The sequence below is a fragment of the Cryptomeria japonica genome, chromosome 11 (assembly GCF_030272615.1).
Source record: "Cryptomeria japonica chromosome 11, Sugi_1.0, whole genome shotgun sequence".
In the NCBI taxonomy this organism is placed as follows: domain Eukaryota; kingdom Viridiplantae; phylum Streptophyta; class Pinopsida; order Cupressales; family Cupressaceae; genus Cryptomeria; species Cryptomeria japonica.
The window spans coordinates 728,340,516-728,362,496 of NC_081415.1; the positions used below are offsets into that span (position 1 = coordinate 728,340,516).

The following is a 21,981-nucleotide window of genomic DNA, read 5'->3' on the forward strand; positions in this document are numbered from 1 at the left end:
CAATGTAAGAAATTAGATCTCATATCAGAGCCGTGAAAATTGACCCACCAATATAAGGAACTGCTTTTTTATCACACATTTTGAAATTAAAGCTGTACACAATACTATTATATTTATTTATAATAAAAGCATTTGTTGGAGGATAATAATGACAAATGTATTAAATATAAAATAAATAGATAGTCATATAAAATGTATTGACAGTAGGGCTTCAAACACAATCTGATTAACCTGTTTCCAAAAACTATTGAAAAATATCAATTATTTAATGTTATCCTGCAGAAATAAATATTGTTGCAAACAGACCATTTTCTTCCTGGCTTTGTTTTTTCATTGCATCTTTTGCAAATTGTATTGGCTTATTAGGTGTCATACTCATCATCTTTTTAAAGGATTACACTCATGTTTTCTCTATATTTAGAACATTCCATATTAGGTATAACTTTGGCTAGATTATAGTTGAGTTTTTACGGATTTATTTATTTATTTATTTTAATTATTGATATAAATTTTATGTAGAGAGATTATAAAATGATGATTTTGTTGAATGGTCAGTGGTTAGATGATGTTAGTTGACATTTAGTTTTGGTTATTAGACAAAATTTTCGGTTGTGTGGCTCTTTGGAATATTGTGGATAGGGAACAATTATCTCCGAAATTGTCTCATATGTTGGATTACTTAAAAGAAAATGATAGGGTTATGTAATGCTCTTTCTTTGTTGGACGGTTGACCCTTCTTGCTCTATATCTCTTTTTTGTGATTGAATAAATTTTAACCTTCTTTACTAAAATTAGATTTTCAAATTTTAATTTTAATGATTAAGTTATTAAAAGAATAATGTATGTTAATTGACTAATATATTTATTGATTACTCTTTTTGTTAAAATACTAAAGTATAACTTTAAACAAGTTAAAATAGAGAAAAAAGAATGCTCTATTGACAATACACAAAATTTATGTGTTTATTTATTTAGTACAAATGCCAGTGAGAATAATGTATCAAATATTAATTTGGGATACTTATATTATATGACATATAATAATAATAAAAAAGAACTGCTTTAGATGAGAAGCATAATCATGTACTGATGAGTCGAAAGATAGTTTCATGGATCTTAAGGTAAGGGTAATATTGCAATCACGAAATGGCTAAGCGGATGACAAAAATAAATTGTCATTAGTATTTGAAAGTGTTTTGCTAACGAAGGAAAGCACTGTTTTGTCGGCTGCATAAACATCGTGTTGCAATGACAATTAAAAATTGAGATAAAACATCTCAACCAAACACTATTGGTTCCAACACTTAAAAAAGAATTTATTATCTATTTAGCAAATGTTAAAATAACTTATCACATATTCTTTGATGAAGATGTGTGCATAATCAAAGTAAAATTAAAAAAGAATTCAGCTATTGAATATTGGCTACCAATAAGTAGCTGAAAGAAATGACTCCATCTTTTAGCCTTCTAGTGGTTGCTATGGAGACATGTTGAACTTTAATTCCATAAATTCATAACAATGATAAGACATAAAAAAAAAAAATGAAATCAACCATAAATAAGAATGTAAAGCATAGAAAATATATCTACATGGATGAATCCTTTTTAAAGAGAAACCAAAGTTGTATTAATCCTTTAAAAGAGTTCATTACATCAATACAATTTATCATACAAATTCTATTAAGAGTTTGTTACTCATATAACCTATAAATAACTTATGCAATCTCAATTTTCAAGAATCCATTTACAAAATAATTAGAAAGTGAAACTATAAGATGATTTTGGTAAACCATTTACAAGCTCAAAGGAGGCATGGTGCCTAATGCTTAGAATCAATTTCCAACACCACCTTTGATCTACTTGATGCCCTCGACTATTACTAGCAATTTCCTTACATATTGCCATATGTCATAAGCTAGAACATTTGACTAGACAAATTCAGGCATTCCATTTTTTCTTCATTCTCTTATGCATTAGATGCTTCATCATAAATGTCTAACTATATCATAAGGTTTTCAATGTGACATCCCTCTTACACATTGTTTCACATGATAAAAAAAATTCATAACTCTTCTAAAGATTGGTCAAGATGCTCTTACACAACTTCCAAGATGTTGGCAGATAGAAAAATATGACAAATCAATATGGGATGCCTACCTTCTCAAGTGAAGATAAATTCTACTAAAGATAATCATAGTACCACTTCAAAATGGGATGCCAATTTTTCCAAGCGAGGAAAAAATAAATAGAGAGAAAATAGTAAATACATATAAATATTTAATATGAACATTAGGATGATAAGGTTGAGACACCTTATCCTAGCAATTTCCTCTTTATTTTGCTTTAAAAACTAGGCGGTAAGGATGAGTTGAAAGAATAAAATTAGAATCTAACACCAGAGATATGGGCATCTTAGTTTTAGTGGTTTAAGTTTACTAAAAAATGAGAATCTTGAATGATTTCCTTTCATTGAAAATATAAAATAAACGTGTGAAGACTATATCATTGGATAATGACATAGAGATAACTTTTCAATTGGTAAATCTACAAGAGCTAAACAATCTCTTCAAATAATTCAAATAATTCATACAATTTTGTGTGGTCCTATAGAAACATCTTCTTTGAATAATTCATAATATTTCTTAAACTTCATATGATTTCTCAAGAAAAAAGTGGGTACATTGTTTGGATTCAAAATTAGAAGCATTTGAAAAGTTTGTGGAATTTAAGATATTGGTTAAAAAATAGAGTGAAAACTACATCAAACTAATTAGATTATATAATGAAGGCAAGTATGAACCAAATCATTAATTCATTTTTATAAAAACCATGAAAACAAGAGATGATTTACTACTTCCTACATTCCACAACAAAATGGAAATCCAATATGTCCATAGTTGATATGACCAGTAGTATGATGATAAAATAATTTGGATTTTGGGTAGGAGTAGTATATACAATAATATATCTTTTGAATATCAACCCTACAAAAGTAGTTAAATGAATCATGACTCATGAATAGACATGGTATAGAATTAAGTCAAAAGTTCACCATTTGAGGGTCTTTAGATGTGTTGCTTAAAAAAAAAGGTCTAAGTTCAATGATAAAGGCTTGAAAAACATTTTTCATAGGTATAGATTGGAAAATTAAACATACATGTGTATGACCTAATAGACAAGAAGCTAGTGATAATAAGTGATATGATATTTGACAAAGTTGAAAAATTATACACTAAAGAAATTGAATGAAAGCAAAAATAAATAGTGATTGATGAATTTGAAGATGAAGAGGAAAAGGAAATTGAATCTTCTAACTAGGGAATAAGAAAGTATTAGAAATATGAAGAAGAAGAAAAAAAAAACATCCATCAACTGTTATGTTGGACCCAAATTTTAAGAAAATGACAAGGTCATAAATAAAAGTGAACTATACCCTGATTAGGAAGCCAAAGAGCCATAGACCTTTAAACATGCTGAAGAAAAATAAGAGTGGGTTGAAGAAATGAATAAATTGAAAGGAATGAAACTTGGAATTTACTTGAATACATTCTAGCAAGGAAGTCTTTCGTGCAAGGTGGGTGGCTGTGCAAAACTAAGTAGAAATATGATGGAACAAATGATGTGCATAGGGTAGATTCCAAAGGATACATAAAATACAAAGCTATTAAATATTCTAAGAAAATTACAATGCAACACAAATAAATGGCATCATACTAGTATTATTTTTGGTAGCTCAACAAGGTTGAATAGAACTCATTGGATGGATGCCAAATGTGCTTTTTAAATATTTTTTAATTGATAAAGAGGTTTATGTGATACAATCTAAAGGATTTGAAATACCTTCAAAAGAACATAAAATTTATAGATTGAAAAAAGATTTATATGGTATTTAGTACACACCAAGAGCATGGTATTCTAAAATTGACTCATAACTATAGCATAACAATTTTATAAAAAGTTAGTTGTATCCTATTCTTTATATTATAAATTTAAGTGGTATATTCTTACCTTAATTCTCTATGTGGATGAGCTTACCTACATTAGAAACAACGAAGCTCTATTTATAAAATTTAGAGAAGCTATCGTTGTAACATTTGAGATGATAGATTTGGGAAAAATGTATTTTTTTCTTGTTATAGACATGTGATAGAATAAGGATGGAATAGGGATGGAATATTCATGTCTTAGAAAAAGCGTGTTTCATATATCCTACAAAAAATTGAGATGAAGGGTTACAAGCTAGGTGCAACACCTATTGAAGTTGGACTTAAGTTATCAAATTCAAATGAATAAAATCTGGTGAACCCCACTTTAAATAGGCAATTGATTAGTAGTTTGATATATTTGACTACTCTTCAACCAAATATCAAATATGTGATGCAACTAAAAGGATTCATAGGTATATAAAAGGGACATTTATGTTGGAATAAATAATTCACATATTAATTATTCACTTAATTATATTAATTCACTAAATAATTTATTATTTCGTTAATTAATTAATTATGAATAATTAATTAATATTTATTTCCATGCATAAAGCAAACTAGGAAAAGCAAACTATGTTTAGAATTTGAAGAGTATCATGCATTAATTAGTCTATTATGCTTTTTTATGCATACATGACTGATTCATACATTCTATTTTAACTCTCAGTCTATCTTGTAGACTCCACCATTTAGGGTTTCTATCTTTAGAGTTAGATTTCTTTATAAGGATGTCATATCCTTCTTTGTAATTAAGCAATTTCAAAGCAATACATTCAATTATTGTTAATTGTCTTCAATTCCCTTTGTTGTTCAATTTTCTTTGATACCATGTTAGACAGATGGACAATCCAATGGAAAGGGTCATGCATTATGTGCAACCACTTTTTCACCCTCTTCTCGATGGCTACTGGATTTAGGTGCTTCACACCATATGGCATCTTCTCAGGATATTTTCTCATCTTTTCAAGCTTCTCCTACACCACACATCTTCATGGGCAACAACATTGTTATGACAGTATGTGGGAAGGGTTCTATTGACATTGATGACGGTACTTTCAATTATGTACTTTGTGTACCATCTTTGTCTTCTAATATTCTCTCTATTTATTAGATTTCTCACAGTGGGACATGGAAGACAGTTGAGTTCACGTGAGATTCAATGCACATCAAAGACATCACAATTGGAGACATTGTAGCTACAGGGACAGTTGATCATTCTTCCCAATTGTACTCCTTTTCTCATTTTGGTCCATCTTCTCCATTGTCTGAGAATTCCTCTCTTTTTTCAAGAGATCATGTTGAGGTGAAGTCGAGTCACTTGAACTTATGTTTTGTTCTCGAGACCAGTGTTGTGACTTCTACACCTCCACCTCCTGTTGAGTTTGCATCTGTTCAACAAGATTCCTCTTCAGTACTGCCAGACGTTGTAGCTCCATGCATTGAGCACACTACTGCAATTGTTGAGGACATATCAGAGGATGTTCATTTCCTCTCAGATGACATATTCAACACATTTGTTATCCCACCATAATTGGAGCTTCCTTTACAAGATCATCATGCACTCTCCTTTGATCAACATCGAGGCCTTCCAGTTTTTCCTTACATATAGGTTTTTCCTCTACTTTGTCCATTGACTTTGTTTCCTCCATATCGGAGCCACGTTAGTTTGATCATCGACACAAGGGTTCTATCATTCTGGGGGGGGCTTTAGAGCTTCGATCCTCTCTCATGGGGGGGTTAGTAGTACATATGTTCTTGAGAGAGTCTCTTGAGACATTGGTTTTGTACTTTCTTTTTTGTTTCTCTTTTGGAGAGGAGTTTTGTTCCCACTGTGTTTTCTCCTTTACTCCGTTTCTGAGAAACTTGCACGTTTGTCCATGGGTACCTAATCAGGCTTTAGGCCGGGACCCATCTTGCATTCATCTTTGCATGCTTTTTTCCTACATCTTTTTTGCCTCTCTCCCCAGTTGTGCATTCAGGGGGGTGTTGGAATAAATAATTCATATATTAATTATTCACTTAATTATATTAATTTATTATTTAGTTAATTAATTAATTACGAATAATTAATTAATATTTATCTCCATGCATAATGCAAACTAGGAAAAACAAACTATGTTTAGAATTTGGAGAGTACCATGCATTAATTAGTCTATTATGCTTTTTGTGCATACATGACTGATTCATGCATTCTATCTTAACTCTCAGTCTATCTTGTAGACTCCACCATTTAGGGTTTCTATCTTTAGAGTTAGATTTCTTTATAAGGATGTCATATCCTTCTTTGTAATTAAGCAATTTCAAAGCAATACATTCAATTATTGTTAATTGTCTTTGTAGACACCTAAAATTGTCCAGTCTAATTAAATAAATATTTTATTTATTTAATTATCTAAGCTTAATTCTTCTATTAATTAAATAAATCTTTATTTAATTAATTCATTCATTTATCCTCTTCTAGCCTTATTTCTCATTTAAATAAATATATTTATTTATTTAAATTATCCTTTTCCTAAATTAAATAAATATTTTATTTATTTAATTGATCCCACTTCTTCTATTAATTAAATAAATCTTTATTTATTTAATTAATTCATTAGCCTTTTCTACCCATGACACATGTCATTCATCTCTTAATTCATACACTACCTACCCCTTTCATTATTTTATTATTTTCTTTACCTACCCTCTAATCATAGCCAACCTCCTTTTACACCTCTCAATCTTATCCCTCCATTTAATATAGTGTCTTCTATATAAGGAGATGTTTCCTTCATTATCAAACCCTAAGGAGCTAATGAGACATTCGAATGAATCTTATACACTTGACTACACTACGATCCTACTTGCAACCACATTCCGTTCTTTGTTGAGCTCTTGTGCACACATAAAATCTGAGAGCAAATATATCAAGCAAGATCAATGGAGATAGGAAGAATGGAGATCCAAACCCTATTGGACATGTGATGGTATAATCTTTGTGATTTCGTTTGATTTGCATTGTCTTAGGTAATCTTCATATGTTATGGTGGATCTTTGTTGTTGTTAGGCTAGGGTTTTGTGGTTGAATTCATTTAGCCTTTCAATATTGTTATTATTGTTATCCATTTTCACCATATACAGTCTTCAATTCTCTTTGTTGTTCAATTTTCTCTTATTGTGTGACAGGTATTCTTGCAGAAGATAACTAGGCTTGTGGGATTCACATTTCACGAATTCTAACAATTTAGTTATGGTTTCCAATTTTAGCATTTGGGGGATAATAGATTAGTTAAATACATTAATTAATACTAGGTAGGCTCTATTGATGATTTGAATTATGCTTTTGAATATACCTTTTTTTTTGTTTTTTTGTTTTATAATGTTTTCTTAGAAGCTTAAGAAATAACTTATCGTTTCACTTTTAATAGGAGCTCGACACGGTGCAAAGTTGTCACCTTTGTAGCTTGTCATGCAATATGGTGAGAATATTATTAGAGGAAATGCAATAGATATAAAATTGGTTTGCATCATTATATCATGATAAACAAAGTAGTATATAAAAGACATAAATATTTTGGTATTTCATATGAGGAGTAAGTATATTGAGAATCAACATCACTAGATCAAATAATTAGTTTTACAAGGATTAGTTGATATTGTATGAATTCTACATGAAATCAAATAGTATAGATATATTCACAATACCCCTAGATCATGATATGTTTTATAAACTTCAATATTTGCTTCAAGTTTTCCTCAATGATAATTATGGGGGAGAATAAAAGAATAATACCATTAATTGTGTAACAAACCCATTAATTACATATACATGTAATAAGTTTCTCTTTTTGTTATGTTTAGCTAATTAGTAGTTTAAACTCAATAGTTACATGTAGTTATTCATTCAATTTACACATATAACTTTCTATAAGTTCCACTCTCACAATACATAAAAGTTAGAGGTTTGCACATTTGTACTATTTACAACCTACTAGTCATTGATATTTATGTTACATTGTTGCTCTATTACTTTAGTTATTGATACCAATTTTATTTATACCATTTTTTTGAATATTAGTTTATATATGTTTATGGTATAGCAATGCATATTGATATTAAAAATAATATAATATAATACACAATTCAAATAATAATGTGTGGAATAGAAACACGCACCTAGGATTCTACACTTAAAAAGTAGCAAGAACTATATTGGCTAGAGGGAGGTCAGTATTTGGTGGTTTACCCTATCCATTTGGAGGATCCTGGGCATGGGGGATGGGATTACAACCTATGAGGAGATCCTCATCTTTTTCTTCTTTTGGATCACCAAGACTCTTACGAAACATGTGAAATAGAAAGGTTTAGCCAAAGGAATGTTCCACTTTCATGCCAACTAGGGATGTCATGATCATATCAATGAAAAAATAACGATTGCCCATATGGTAAGGACTGGCCATGAAATTAACATTGAAATGATCCATGAGACCAATGCGAGTTATGTTTAGAATGAACACTATGAATACAACCACAATGATTTTCACTTGGAGAGTCACCCCTAATGGTAGAAGAAGGGATAAATGAGCAAGAATACAAAGGGGTCTTGGACTAATGCTCAACAAGTGTTTTATACTAGAAAATCTCAAAACCAACTGTATTGGCCTACAACTGGACTTGTAATATAACATTAGAGCATATCATGTCTTTAGCATACCAAGAGAAATTAGGTGTCCACAAAAGATTATAAAAATTAAAGGAGTGTTTCTAGATAGAATGATTTGAAGAAATCGTGTATCTATTTCCAAGCCACTTGGGCATAAGGGAAAAACCAAAAAAGGTTCTTGAGAGTTTCCAAATGCTCACAAAAAAAATAGGGGGGGTGGAAACACCCAAATGAATAAGGTGAGACCCAACGGGGAGACCTTGATACAAGAGGCACTAAGAGATGGCTTGGACTCTAAAATAGAAAACCAAATTGTTTGAAACCTATATTGAAGGCAGAGGACTAGAGTTTCCCCTTGATACTAATTTTTTGAATCATAGTCAAGGAGAAAGCCAAGTATACCAATATAAGTAGTTCTTGAAAGGAGTGTCAAGATAACAACTTTAGGAGGTAGAGACTCCATAGTGATTCAAATGGACCACAAATCCTAGCTACTAAGCCTATGTTTAGATTTAATATCTTTAATTTTTTTTTTTAAATAAAAGATTACAAAATATATATTTAGATTGCTATTAAATAATAACACTTAAAAATTTGATATTATTAAGATACCAACTTTTTTCTTTTAACAATTTCAATATTTTATTACTAATTTCATTTTTTTCTTAGAATTTAAAATAAAAAAATAAATTTACAATCTATTTAAGTATATTTATATTTTTAAAATTATATTAACAATTTTATTTTTATGATACCATATTTTAAAAAAGATTTCTACTACCAACTTTCTTTTTTATTAAGGACTTTTTTAAATTCTTAAGTATATCATTTTCATAGACTTAAGAATTGAAGACTAAAGAATATCTATTCAAGTTGATATCAACAATTGCCTTTCAAATGTTGATATTATTGATTTTATTTTTTTAACAAAACAATTATAAGAATGAAAGCTAGCAATAGGTAGCGGAAAGAAAGAACTGTACAACCAATAATAACTCAACCAGTATAACTGCAAGAGAGATACATAAACTGAAATATACTAAACGTGTTATCCAAACTGAAGTTTCAAAATATGTTCCTTAATTCACTAAAGCTAGTCCATGGCCTTAACATTCTTCTTACTTAAGACTTGAGGCCATGCAAACAAATGAACTTTTTCTTTAATTTGCTAAAGCTAGTCCATGACCTTAACATTTTTCTTACATAAGACTTGAGGCATGCAAACAAAAAAACACACTTGGATTTAAAAAGGTACTAATTACCATTTAGAGGGCATTTCCACAAATTTACTAATTTTGTCTTCAACTAAATATAAACACACCTTGGAAAGAAGGGCAAACCCTTTCTCTTTTTGGACAAACCCTAATGCAGGTCAGATTTAAGGGTGAAGGAAATTTACTTTCACCATTATTCATCCTTCATAAAGGTCTTCGTGGTCCCGCTCCAAAAAGTCATGGCCAGCTTCAGTGCAATCTATTCAGAGGCCCACACAATGGTCAGTACTAATAAACTGGTTCGTCCTCCAAAATGTACTCTCTATCTCACATACTGAAAATTTTGTTTTGTCCAACTTCCTTGTGATTGTTTGCACATAAATTTATAGACCTGTCAAACATCATCCCTGGCGTGATAGAGTTGCCATTTACATGTGGTGGGAATGTCAAGGTTGGCATTTGTTGTACGCAATTTTTCATTAGTAGAGAAAGTTTAATCGTGAATAAGTGGCAACCATGGTTTTCCAAGAGATACAGTGGGAGTTTTGTAAGGGTTTGTCTAGGTATATGTGATGAACTTTAAAATTCCTGCCAAGAGATTGTTTTTGAAATTTGTGGCCATTTCAATTATTAGTAATAAAATATCTGTGGTGATATTGTACTACCTTTTGCATTGTCTTCTTTCATATAAAAATCAATCAGCCCTTGTGTAGTTTACCTGATTCAACTGCTTTGAAAGTCCACTTTTTGGATACAGAGCTATCACTTGAAATTCTTCCACTGACGTGCCCCTTTGGCCTAACTCTCACCATACTGGCCATCAGTACATATTGTCCTGATTTGTGCTTTTCTGAAAATGAAATCACCTCAGCACTTTTTCTTTTTCCATTTCACTTAAATTCTATATTTTGACAAACCACTCAATCAGTTGCTTCTAAATTAATTTTTGGGCCAATTTGTCTATACTTCTATGTTGGGTCAAAATAGTATAGATTCATGTAAGAAGATAATGTTAGTCTCAGGGATAGGCTAGTATAGATTCATGCAAGGAGATAATGTTAGTCTCAACATAGGGATAGGCTAGTATAGATTCATGCAAGGAGATAATGTTAGTCTCAACATAGGGATAGGCTATCCAGCCATAGGAGGCACTAATGGTGAGATGTTATATAATTGAAGTTTTCATTTCTCATCAATGAAGATCGTTTGTAGCTCGTTCACTATGCTATTGCCTCAAACAAATAACAACAGTCCTCATTGATGAAGATTCAAAACCTCAGTTATGTAACATCTAGCCATTTTCTAAACATAGACGTCAAGATATTTGTAAAGCATTCATCAATTTAAAGCACAGTTAATAACATTCATCTCTCATGAATCATTTCTGTTCCATCTGCAAATTTCCCAATGTGTTGGAATGGCATTAATTATATTATCTGAAAAAAGTGAGCCCTTAGATTTTTGTTTAGTGATGGGATTGACTTCCGTTGTTCTTAATATCTTCCGAGAAATTCTACTTTCAAGAAAAGCCTACCTAACATATATATTGCTCTAAGAACAGAAGGAACAAAGCAAGAAATGAACCACTTATTCATCATTTTCTTCATTTCTGCAAATTGTAATCTAAAGTTTGGACAGTCTAACAGAACGGATCCAATCTACTAATTAAGGGAGAGTCGTGATATCATGGGCATTCCTACTTTTAGAATGCCTTGTTGACAAAGCTGCATAGGCATAGATGGCAACTATACGAGTTTGGCTCCTAGGGCTTTGCATTTGTAAACACCCCCAACTTACGGCTAGTCAAAAGCCCTTCATAATTTGGGTTCATGTTCATCTAATCAAGTTGGTTGTCTATCATTCAAAAATCACAGTTGAACATATATATAAGGATTGCGTTGGTTTTCTATCACATAAAAATCATTCTTTTCTTTGTATGATAGATCATTAAGTGCAATCCAATACATTGATTAAAAAACATACACAACTGATTCCAAAAACAATTTTTTAAATAAGATAGGCCTTCCCAACACAGACTCCATAACAGTCAAATCATAGGTACATAATATATTTGCAGACCCTGAATTTCCATTTGAGAGCTAACTTCAACTAACGCTTCACTGTCTTCTGAGAGCTAACTTCAACCAACGCTTCACTGTCTTCTGATTCTCTGACTGAGCTATATACGTATGCTTGCAAATTTATGTTCAATTTTGTTTTGTTTATTCTCATCAACAAGAAGCATGCCTGACTCTTCTCACCTATAGTGTCTTATATTCCTATGAGCAGATGAATTAGATCCCACTATTAGTATTGCTTAATGTCTACAAGTTTCAAGTCATTTTTTCTATGGGATATAACTCTGAAATGAATCACTACGGATTCATTAAAGAAGCCCAATGGAACCGTGGGGAAAATTACCATGGTCATATTGGAGTCGCTATGCTTAAAATCATACCTTTCATGTTAGTCTCTAAGTAAATTTAGACATCAACCAACTAGTGGCACTGCCTGCTCAATCATTTCAATTCTTGCTCAGGATTATATTTCCATGGAGCTGTTGGTGGGAAGAAAGTCAATCACCTCGAACAAGGAAATATTAAGAGCTACTCATAATTCAACATGAGGAAGCTACGAGGCTGTTCAATGTGGAAATGGCTATTCAGTCTTTAAGATGCATTAATGTATAAATTATTCTTTTTAGGATGCACCAATACTAGTTATTCTGGATAACTATTCTCGTTCAGTAATAATAATACATTCAGAACAAAAGCTTCAATTCAATAAGTTTTACTAGATATAGCTCTTAAGTGACACACTTACAAGGATTCATAGCCAAGAAGCTTAGAAAAGGCCCTGGCTTATGTCTTGTAACTGTTGCGCTCAAATTCATGGTTGTCATGTTAATAAATTCTGAATTACTGATTTGCATTCAACCACTGTTAATATCTGCTCCATTATTTAAATTACTAACGGACATCATGTGTTCCATCGAGCCATTGATACTGAGGAAAAGTTGCCCCTCAAACAGGGAACTCGTAGAATGGAAAACACTCATTAATTGAACCCACAATTAAGAAACTGTAATACTCTTGTGAACAATACTTGTAAATTTCATTTATGAAGGAAATTAGCATGAGAGACAACACTGAATGCCTTGCTTCTTAGGCTTACATCAATAATTTCTAAATCTTGAATCATCTGTGGAGGAAAGAAATGTACATTTGCAGAGATCATGCTTGCTTCTAAGTAAGCGCAAGTGCAATTGCTTTTTTTTACACTATGCACTTGTCCAACCCTAGTATACAGAAATATCTTTAACTAAGCTAATCTATAATCATACACAGTAATATGCAGGGGAAGCTAGATGAATGCACATTGCAATCTGTCCGTTTGCAGTATTTTCTTGCAATTCCTCCTACATAAGTGCAGAACAAAAGATTATTTTTAGTTCCTAGTGCCAGAAGAGGGTCTCCCGATCGGGCAATAGACTTACAAACAATTAGAATACGGAATCAGAAAATAGGTTTCAAAAGACCTATTTCTTTAAACCATTCAGGCCTCGCCCTTTGGTATCCACCTTTAGAGGAGTTGATCTGCAACTGGCACTGGGTATGTTATATCGCAAGGCTTTTCTTAAAAGATAATTTCAACTGACAATATTAATTACTACGAAGAATACAAGTTCATCCTCCCTTGAAGAATATTTCCTGCATGTAATTATAATTTCCATGCAGAGACTGAAACAATAGGAGTATCTTGCCATGCAAGAGTTATAGTAAATCCATCTTGGTGGAGCTTGAAGGAGTCATTTGAATACAAACCCAACAAGAGATTAGCCTGGCATTGGCTGTAATGACTGAGGGGGGAATCCTTAAAGCCTGAATGGCGAAGAAACTTTCGCCAACTATCGATGCAGGCATATCTAAGTGAATTCTCCTTGTCGTCCACAAGAACACTAGCGATATTGGGTGCAATGCAAACTCTCTCAATCAGAATTCTTTCAGGGTTATTTCTTTCCATGGAAGCTTCAATGGAGTGGAACACGGCCCTGAGGAAAATAAGACACTGCAGGAACCGGGCCACAAGGGAGGGCATATTCTGATTGCTTTCAATTTCCATTACGGTAAGGATCACAGGATTTAACCTTCTCAACAATGCCAAGAGCCCATGGATTTTACCTGATTTGCAGAGCATTTTGTTGAGCACTACAGAGCAATTCACGGCTACAGTTTCATGGGCTTCTATATTGAAGGCAGATTCTTCCAGTTCTTCCATTTCCGCAATCAATGGGCGAAAGGTTAATTCAATCCCTACTGATTGAGCAAACTCGTGTAAACGCCTTCCTGTCTGCTTCAATCTCTGCTCATGGTTTCCTATGGCTGTAATCTTGAGCAGCTTCGGGGGTCCTCCAGGTCTGAGGGACAAAGATTGTATGAAGCTGGGCCACTGTAAGCCCTGTCTGATCTTCAGGTCAATGATATGAACATGAGAGGCACCCCCTATAGCTTCAAGTATTGCCTGGTTGCTAGTGAAGTGAAGAAATTTGTGATATGGAAGAAGCTGATACAAGGCTTGGTGAGCTAAATCATGCTCCAGGCAAGACTTCTCATCAGTTTTCTCCTCGATTCTCCCCTGTTTGAAGCTGTTCTTCTTCAGAGCCTCGCTTGCATAGAAGGATATCCTTTGCAGGGGATCTCCAAATGGAGAAGATAACTCTTGAAGCTTCGCAAGATGAGAGTGCAGGATATCATGTTGTCCTTCTGAGGAGGCCTCTGCACATTTGATGAGGATTTCAACAAGGTCCTCGTGGGCTACTGGGGGCTCTGGGGGACCTAAAATGGCCTGCAATTCAGATGGGCATTCTCTAAACTCGCTGCTAAATTGGTCCAGAGGTGAGTGCAAGCTAACAGAGCTGCTGGATCCGACAGCATCTGAATGATCAGAAGGGCTGCAGCTAGCTTGGGCGGTGACTAAAAAGGGAATATCCTCCATACCATCTTCGAAATATAGAGGGATTGTGAGCTCATCAAAGGCCTTGCTTGGGACAATTCCTTCTTCCTCATCAAATCCCTGATACAAACCATCAAGAACACATTTTTCTTCCGTGACAGTAGACATGGATGTCAGACCATCACTATATGAATATCCCATGCTCTTATTTTCAAAGCAGTCTCGCTCACTGGACCTTAAAATTAAAGGGCTAATAGATTGCTGCTTGTGATAAAATCTTCCATAATCCCAAAAAGCCGTGTATTGGCTTGTGGGTATTGTTGCAAGGCGACTGATTTTATCACTAGGAGGGCTGGCAGAGCTATCCAAGTCCACAACAAAACTGGGTTCCCAAAAAAACAGCTGTTGCTGCTGCTGCTGATGGGCTTGCATGTCCACAGCTGAATTATGGAGAAGCCAATCAGAACAAGGATACGAAGAAGAATGAGGATTGTATGACATGGTTGACATTGTAGTAAAAAGTCTGTCTCCTGCTAATACTTTTTTGTGCCACAGAAATTTGGCAATGAATCACAAATTTGACATATGTGCTAATGCCTTTCTTGTTGCAGTAAACTCCAGCCTATACAAAGACTAAAGAGATAGACATATGAATGGTGGATGATTGATGGAGATGATGTGAGGAAACCAGTAGAGCTTCAATTATCTAATCTACCTTGCCTTGTATTGCTTTGCTTTACCTTACAAGACAAGGGAGCATGCTCTCCCTTACCATCTTAAAACACTCTTCCTCAATGTCAGACAACAAAGCTCTCTGTCATCCAATTATATACACATAAATTAATGTATTTCTACATCAGCCACCCTCCTACAAGCAATCCGGTTTCCTAGTCCCCTCTCACCTCCTACTTCAGGGTATTAACTCCTTGACCTCGAGCTTCCCACTTCTTAAATTTTGTGCCCGCTCAATCATATCTACCATAAACAGAATACTATTGTCAATTACTTTTAACCGTGTCATGAACTGTATTGATAACTACCATACAGATAGATCTGCACTAACCCATATTTAAGTTCAGTTACAACCTAGTTCAACTTTTTGTCAACATCATACCAAAATCAAAAGACTAGGCCATGTTCCATCAAAGACACAGATAATTTGTTGCTTATCTAAATTTTTTGCTCTGTATATGATGCAATGGATTAAATAATTGCTCTTTTAAAGTACAAAGGTTAAAGAGGTCCCTCAAAGAAAACAATTTCAACTTGTGATGATTTTGGTCGTCGCAGGCTTGGGAGCCCCCTCAAATTTCAAATGGAAATTTTTTTCTAAATCTTAGAATTTCCCCACATTATTATGCATTCCAGTGTATTGTTGATCAAGGGTCTATTAAGATTAAAGCAGCTTAGAAAGGTATAGGGGAGGTTTGGAAAAGAAAAATTATAAGTTTTTTTATTTTTTTATAATAGGGAAGAGGGTTGGAGAAGTGTATGATGTAGGGGAGAGATTAATAATATTAATTAAGGTTAAATTTTATTTTATTGTGTATTTATATGAAAGAAAAATAGTTATTCACTTATTTATAGGTGGTAGTGGATTAAAAATTGTTCAAATTCAAAGTTTGTTGGAAAAGGTTTTTCTTGATTTTTTTAAAAATAATTTTGATCGAGTTTTTTAGTCAACCTTGGAATTACAATGGTTGGGAGGTGATTTGAGATTATTTGAATAAAGATTGGTACGAGATGTATATAACTCTCATGGCTACAAACTAATAATCAGGTTTAATAGGAAATGATGGCGAAGGGCCTAAAACTTGCAACCTCACTCAAGTGTTGGAAGCTCATTGTTGAAAGGAACTCCATTTTGGTGATTTTCAAGCTAGAAAATAAATTTGCTAGGCATTGGAAATTTAAATCTCCTTTAGATGAAGCCATGTATGTTTCCAAATCCAAATAACTTCTTATAAATGCCTCATTGTCTCTCCTTGATATTGGTGTGATGTCTCTTGTGTAATAAAATATTAGATTTGAAATAAAGTCTTAAAATATTTTTTAATTTTAAATTTGAGAGTTATTAGGAACATAAAAACTAGTTAGCTTTACATTTATTGATTCTTATCCAAACTTCAAAGAACTTAGTTTATTGATATGAATTGAAAATGTGTATATTATTATAATGAATTCATCAAATATACTATCATAATCTATTGCAAACATTTTATTTCATTTGCTTCATTTTTTTTACAAATCAGAGAGCAAACTTGTTCTAGAACACATTTCTAGCTTAACCAATTTTGAAAGAAACTTAACAAACTTATCAATAAAGTATCATTTGACAAATATCTACAAAATACAACTAAATTATAGCAAAGCCACAACCTCTAAAATTCCATGAACTTCTACAACATATATAAAATCAACAGTAAATAAATCATTAACAAATCGACACAATGATAACCTCTAAAATGAGATTATTCAATGGTAATATTTGACTCTCATCTTAGATCGCCTGATAATCTTCTGATTCTCATCCTTAGATCACCTGGTAATCCTCTAATTACCATCCTTAGATCATTGGGAAATTTTCAAGCTCTTGTTATATAGTCTCCTCCACTAATTTATAATCCACTAATGAAACAAGCAAAAACTTTGATAAAATCTGCAATAAGAATAATCCAAAATGGAGCCAAATCCATGTATATATGAAAGCACTTTCAAAATTCAAATTGTGTGCCAATATCCCACTCCCAAGGAAAGAAAAAAATCCTTTTTCCAAGTGCCTCTTAACCTCCACAAAATCCCCACGAGTTTCCAACTTTACAGGTCTTAAAGAATCACCAAAATCCCTTTCAGTGTTAAAAAATAGAATACCTCGTCTTAAAGACTCCAAGGATGCGCTCTCTAACTTAGGAGTTTACAAGGTGGCATGCTCTTGTGGTGCCTCTTACATAGCTGAAACAAGCGGCTCTTTCAACACCAAAATCAAAGAGCACAAAGCAGACATCAGGCATGATTGTGTTCACAAGTCAGCCTTAGTTGAGCACTCTTCATCCACCAAACATCATATTTGTTTGGGAAACACTCTCATCATGTTTAAGGAAGACAACTATTACAAGAGAAAGCTAAAGGAGGCCATCGAAATCTACAACCACCCTACTAATCTCAACTATGATGAGGGGTAGAACCTTAGTCTTTCTTGGCATCCTCTTCATTCTTCCTTAAACACTCATCATTTCCCCCCTCCTTGACCAATTTGTGTGCCCTCTTTTTCTCCCCTCTTTTCCTTTCATCTCCTCTTTTTTGTGCCCTCACCTTCTCCCCTATCCTCCATCCTCTGTTGTCGGGTTCTTCGTTTGTTGTCTACCTCCTTGTCCTTGCTTTTTCTTCCCCTTATAATTAGTATTTTCCTTTTCTTCTTTTTAACTCTTTCCTTTGCTTCATATTTTTATTTATTTATATTTCCTTTTTCATTATTAGTTAGGTCTAATTATAGGGCTTCTCCTTTATTTTTATTTTTATTTTTATATTTTTGGTTGGCCTCCTCATTGGTGGCATCATTTTTCAGGATTTTGTTTTGTTACTTTATTTCTCTTCTTTTTGTTGTTTTTATTCATCGTTACTATTCATTTTCAATTTCCAGTGGTGTTTCAATTATTTATTTATTTCATCTATTTTTTACTCTTTATTTACTCATTCTATTTTATTAGACCTCCTTTTTTTTTCTCATTCTATTTTTACTCTATTTTTCTTTCTTATATTTATATATATATATATATGTTCATTTATTATAGTTATTTTAGCTCTTTATTTTTCATTTTATTCTCTTGACTTTCTTCTTTTTTAATACCTATTTAATTATTTGTATTTCGTATTGATGCTTTCACTTTTAAATATTTAGTTTATTGTCCTTCCATTATATCTTCTCTTCTATTGTGCATCCTTTATTTTTTTCATTATAGCTTTTGCCATGCTTTTATCTTTTAAATTTTATTTCATCATTTTGGTACATCATTCTCTTACCAAGGTATCAAGCGTGTGTTTCTTTTATAACCTTTTATCATATCATTATGTTTCTTGCAATTCACTTATTTGTTATTTATTTCCCATCCTTTCTTTCGCTCATATTTAGTTCTTTTATCTCATATTATTACATTCCTCTATTTTATCTTATTTTTCCTATATGTATTTGTTATTTGATTTTATATTTTTTGTCTTTTGTCTTTTGTCTTTTTACTATTTAGTTGCTATTCATTTGGTTTCATTAATTATTTGTTGTCTTATCAAATTGCAATTTTTTCTTAACTTTATTTATTTGCACATTGTTAGCTTATTTAGGCTATGTATTTTCTTAATTGTCCTCTTTTTTAACCTTTATTTTTGGTCCCTCATCTTTCTCGTTCCTCGTGTTCTTTTCCCTTTAAATATCTCCTTAGTGAGTCCAAGTTTCCACTTTACTTTTACATTTCTTGACACTCATACATATTGATGATGGATCACAGAGTGTGATCTAAAACATTGATGCAAAAAAGAAACATACAATTGGTGATTTACCAAAATTTCCAATTACCACTAGAGATAACAATCAGTTCAAGCGAAGTTTCTCAAATCCACATGTCAAAAGGAGGGAAGATATTTAAATTAAACATCTTTTGAGAAGGAAACAAATTCCCAAAGATGGCAATGGAACTTGAAAAAAACCAACACCACTGAAAGAGGATTATTAATTTAATATTTATTTGCTCAAATATGTAATTTGTACTTGGAGAATACAAATATTAAATCAACAATATTTTCAAATGTGTCCTGAAACCTTTGACTTGCTTTTTTTGGTCAATGAGAAATTTCTATTTTTAGTAAGTGTTATTTTTAGAAAAAGGAACATGATAGGTCCCATCTTCTCAAAATTGCTTTCCCTCAAGCAATTGCAATAACAATTCTCTAATATCTTTGATGCCAAATTGATTTGTCATGAAAAAAATTTATGTCAAACCTTGATCTTGTCCCTGCATGGTGTAGCATTTTCTACCAACAAACACTATGCGAACTTGAAGACTTAGATTATTTTGTACCAATGCCATGAATCAAGCAATAATACCCATAAAGTATCAGCTCTTGAATGTGTAAATATTTTTTGTATTCTTCCTCATCCTTGTACTAATCTATATCCTCCCACAAAGATTTGCAAAATGTAGTTGTGTTCACCATCTTTCCCAACCTTCTAAAAATTCTCTAAATAATGAATGTGAGTCAAGTGATATTGATGTAACAATCACCAAGGTGTAAAAAACTTACCAATTCTATCAATGGGTATGTGATTGTATCCATTCATTTTCTATCATTGTCCTTCCTTTAACAACCTTCTATCTCAAATGTATACATGTACTAGCACTTGATAATCTATACATTAAACACTTTAAACTTATTATTGTGTCATAAATATGATTTGTAAACTCAATGAAGTTGTTATAACCATAATTTAATCCTTCACGATAGCAATTTCATAACTGAAAAACAATTACCTCTTTTACCTTTGAGTTGTTGAGAGACACCCTACAAGAAATCATACCAATTGTTTCAAACTTTGCTTCAACTTTAAGGATGTTAAATACAACTTCAAGACCAGATCTAAAATAGAAATAGTACATTTGAGAATCAACAATCAACATCATGTAATAGAGAAAAATACTCTACCCAAATCTGAATATTGAATTTCCAAATAATAGGTCATTTTGATGGAAGTTTGTGCATTCTTGAATCCATCAACTAGCACATACTAATCACCCAACAAAATTTTCAATATGATAGTTACCATGTTAGAAAACTTATTATTATGCTTGATCCCTCCCTCCTTGAAGCACTCCCTATACAATCTCTTTCTTATGACCTTGTAAGTCAAAAAATGTATTGAGGCTCTAGCACTGTCAGTGGGCAACTTGCAACATAAACCCCTAAGGCCTTTGATAATGATATAAATCTGATTTGAGCAACATAATGGATTATGAAAATAAATTTTACAACTATCATAACTAGTACACATTTTGAAGACAACCACTGCATTGGCCCCCATAATATTGAAAAATGTATTACTAAAATACTCAATAGTGATCTCATAATTAACCTCAACCTGTGAGAAGTCATTTCTGTTGGCAATTTGGAGGAATTGATTATGTGTTGCATTGATGTTTTGTCATTGATGGCAACACCAACTGTTTTGGTTGTTTACTGGTTTCTGGTTGGTTTTGGTAGAGTGGTTGGATTATGATATTGATCTGGTATGCTCCGGTATGCTTTGGTTTGTGGAATTGATTTGGATCTGTCATTCATGATATTCAGATGCGTATCACAATCAGTTAGTTCGGGATTTGATGACTCAAATTCTATCATTTGTTCTAATAAGTCTTTTGGTCATCTGTAAGGGTTTTACCGGCAAAGCTTTGTTGAAGATCTTTTGATGCACATCATAAGTGGTGTTGGTGCGGCTTCTAGATGGCTTTTGGGATGTTGTTGGTTATCTTGTTTGTGTTCCTGTTGATCGATGGTGTTGCATTTAGGACCGCACCTAATGTTATCTTATTCTGCTAGGTTATGAATCAGCTTATGTAACGTGTTGATGGGTGATTCCAATGCATTATCGGATGGATTCATTGATTGGATTATGTTGTTTCGGTCTTAGGCCGACTTGGTTGATCATTGGATTGTGGATTTATGTTATGAATTTATTGTATTATCTTTTAGGTGGCCTACCTAATTGTTTAGGTCCCGGGTTGGTATAAATATGATGTAAGATCTCTTTGTAGATCATGGGATTATGGTTGTGGGATGGTTATGCGATTACCTGTGTGAATAATGTTGTAATCATATGCAAGAGTTTTGGTCGATCATAGGTGATCGAATTGGGTTGGTAAGAGAGGTTTAAGACCTCCGGTACTGAGCTTAACCAAAACTGTACTCAGGCATAGGAGATGTTATCTTTGCAATTCGCTCTTCTTTCCAAATTGTAGTCTGGATTTATTTTGTAGTCAGTGAGGCTCTTTTTGTGATGAACACTGCGCTCTAGGCTGTTGGCCTTCCTGCATGTGCAGACCCCTCATTTTGTAATCACATACTTACTGCAGAAGTATTATTTGACTGTGGGTAAGCTTCCCACAAAGGTTTTTCCCTTTACCAGGTTTTCCACGTA

At 32.8% G+C, this 21,981-nt stretch overlaps 1 protein-coding gene across 1 annotated transcript; it reads right to left on the reverse strand.

Moving 5' to 3' along the window:
* Nucleotides 1-12,935: 12,935 nt before the first annotated feature.
* LOC131072096 (GRAS family protein RAM1) lies at nucleotides 12,936-15,744 on the reverse strand. Its single transcript, XM_058008137.2, has one exon. The coding sequence runs from the start codon at nucleotides 15,309-15,311 to the stop codon at nucleotides 13,569-13,571; it is 1,743 nt and encodes a 580-aa protein (XP_057864120.1). The 5' UTR covers nucleotides 15,312-15,744; the 3' UTR covers nucleotides 12,936-13,568.
* Between the last annotated feature and the right edge of the window lie 6,237 nt (nucleotides 15,745-21,981).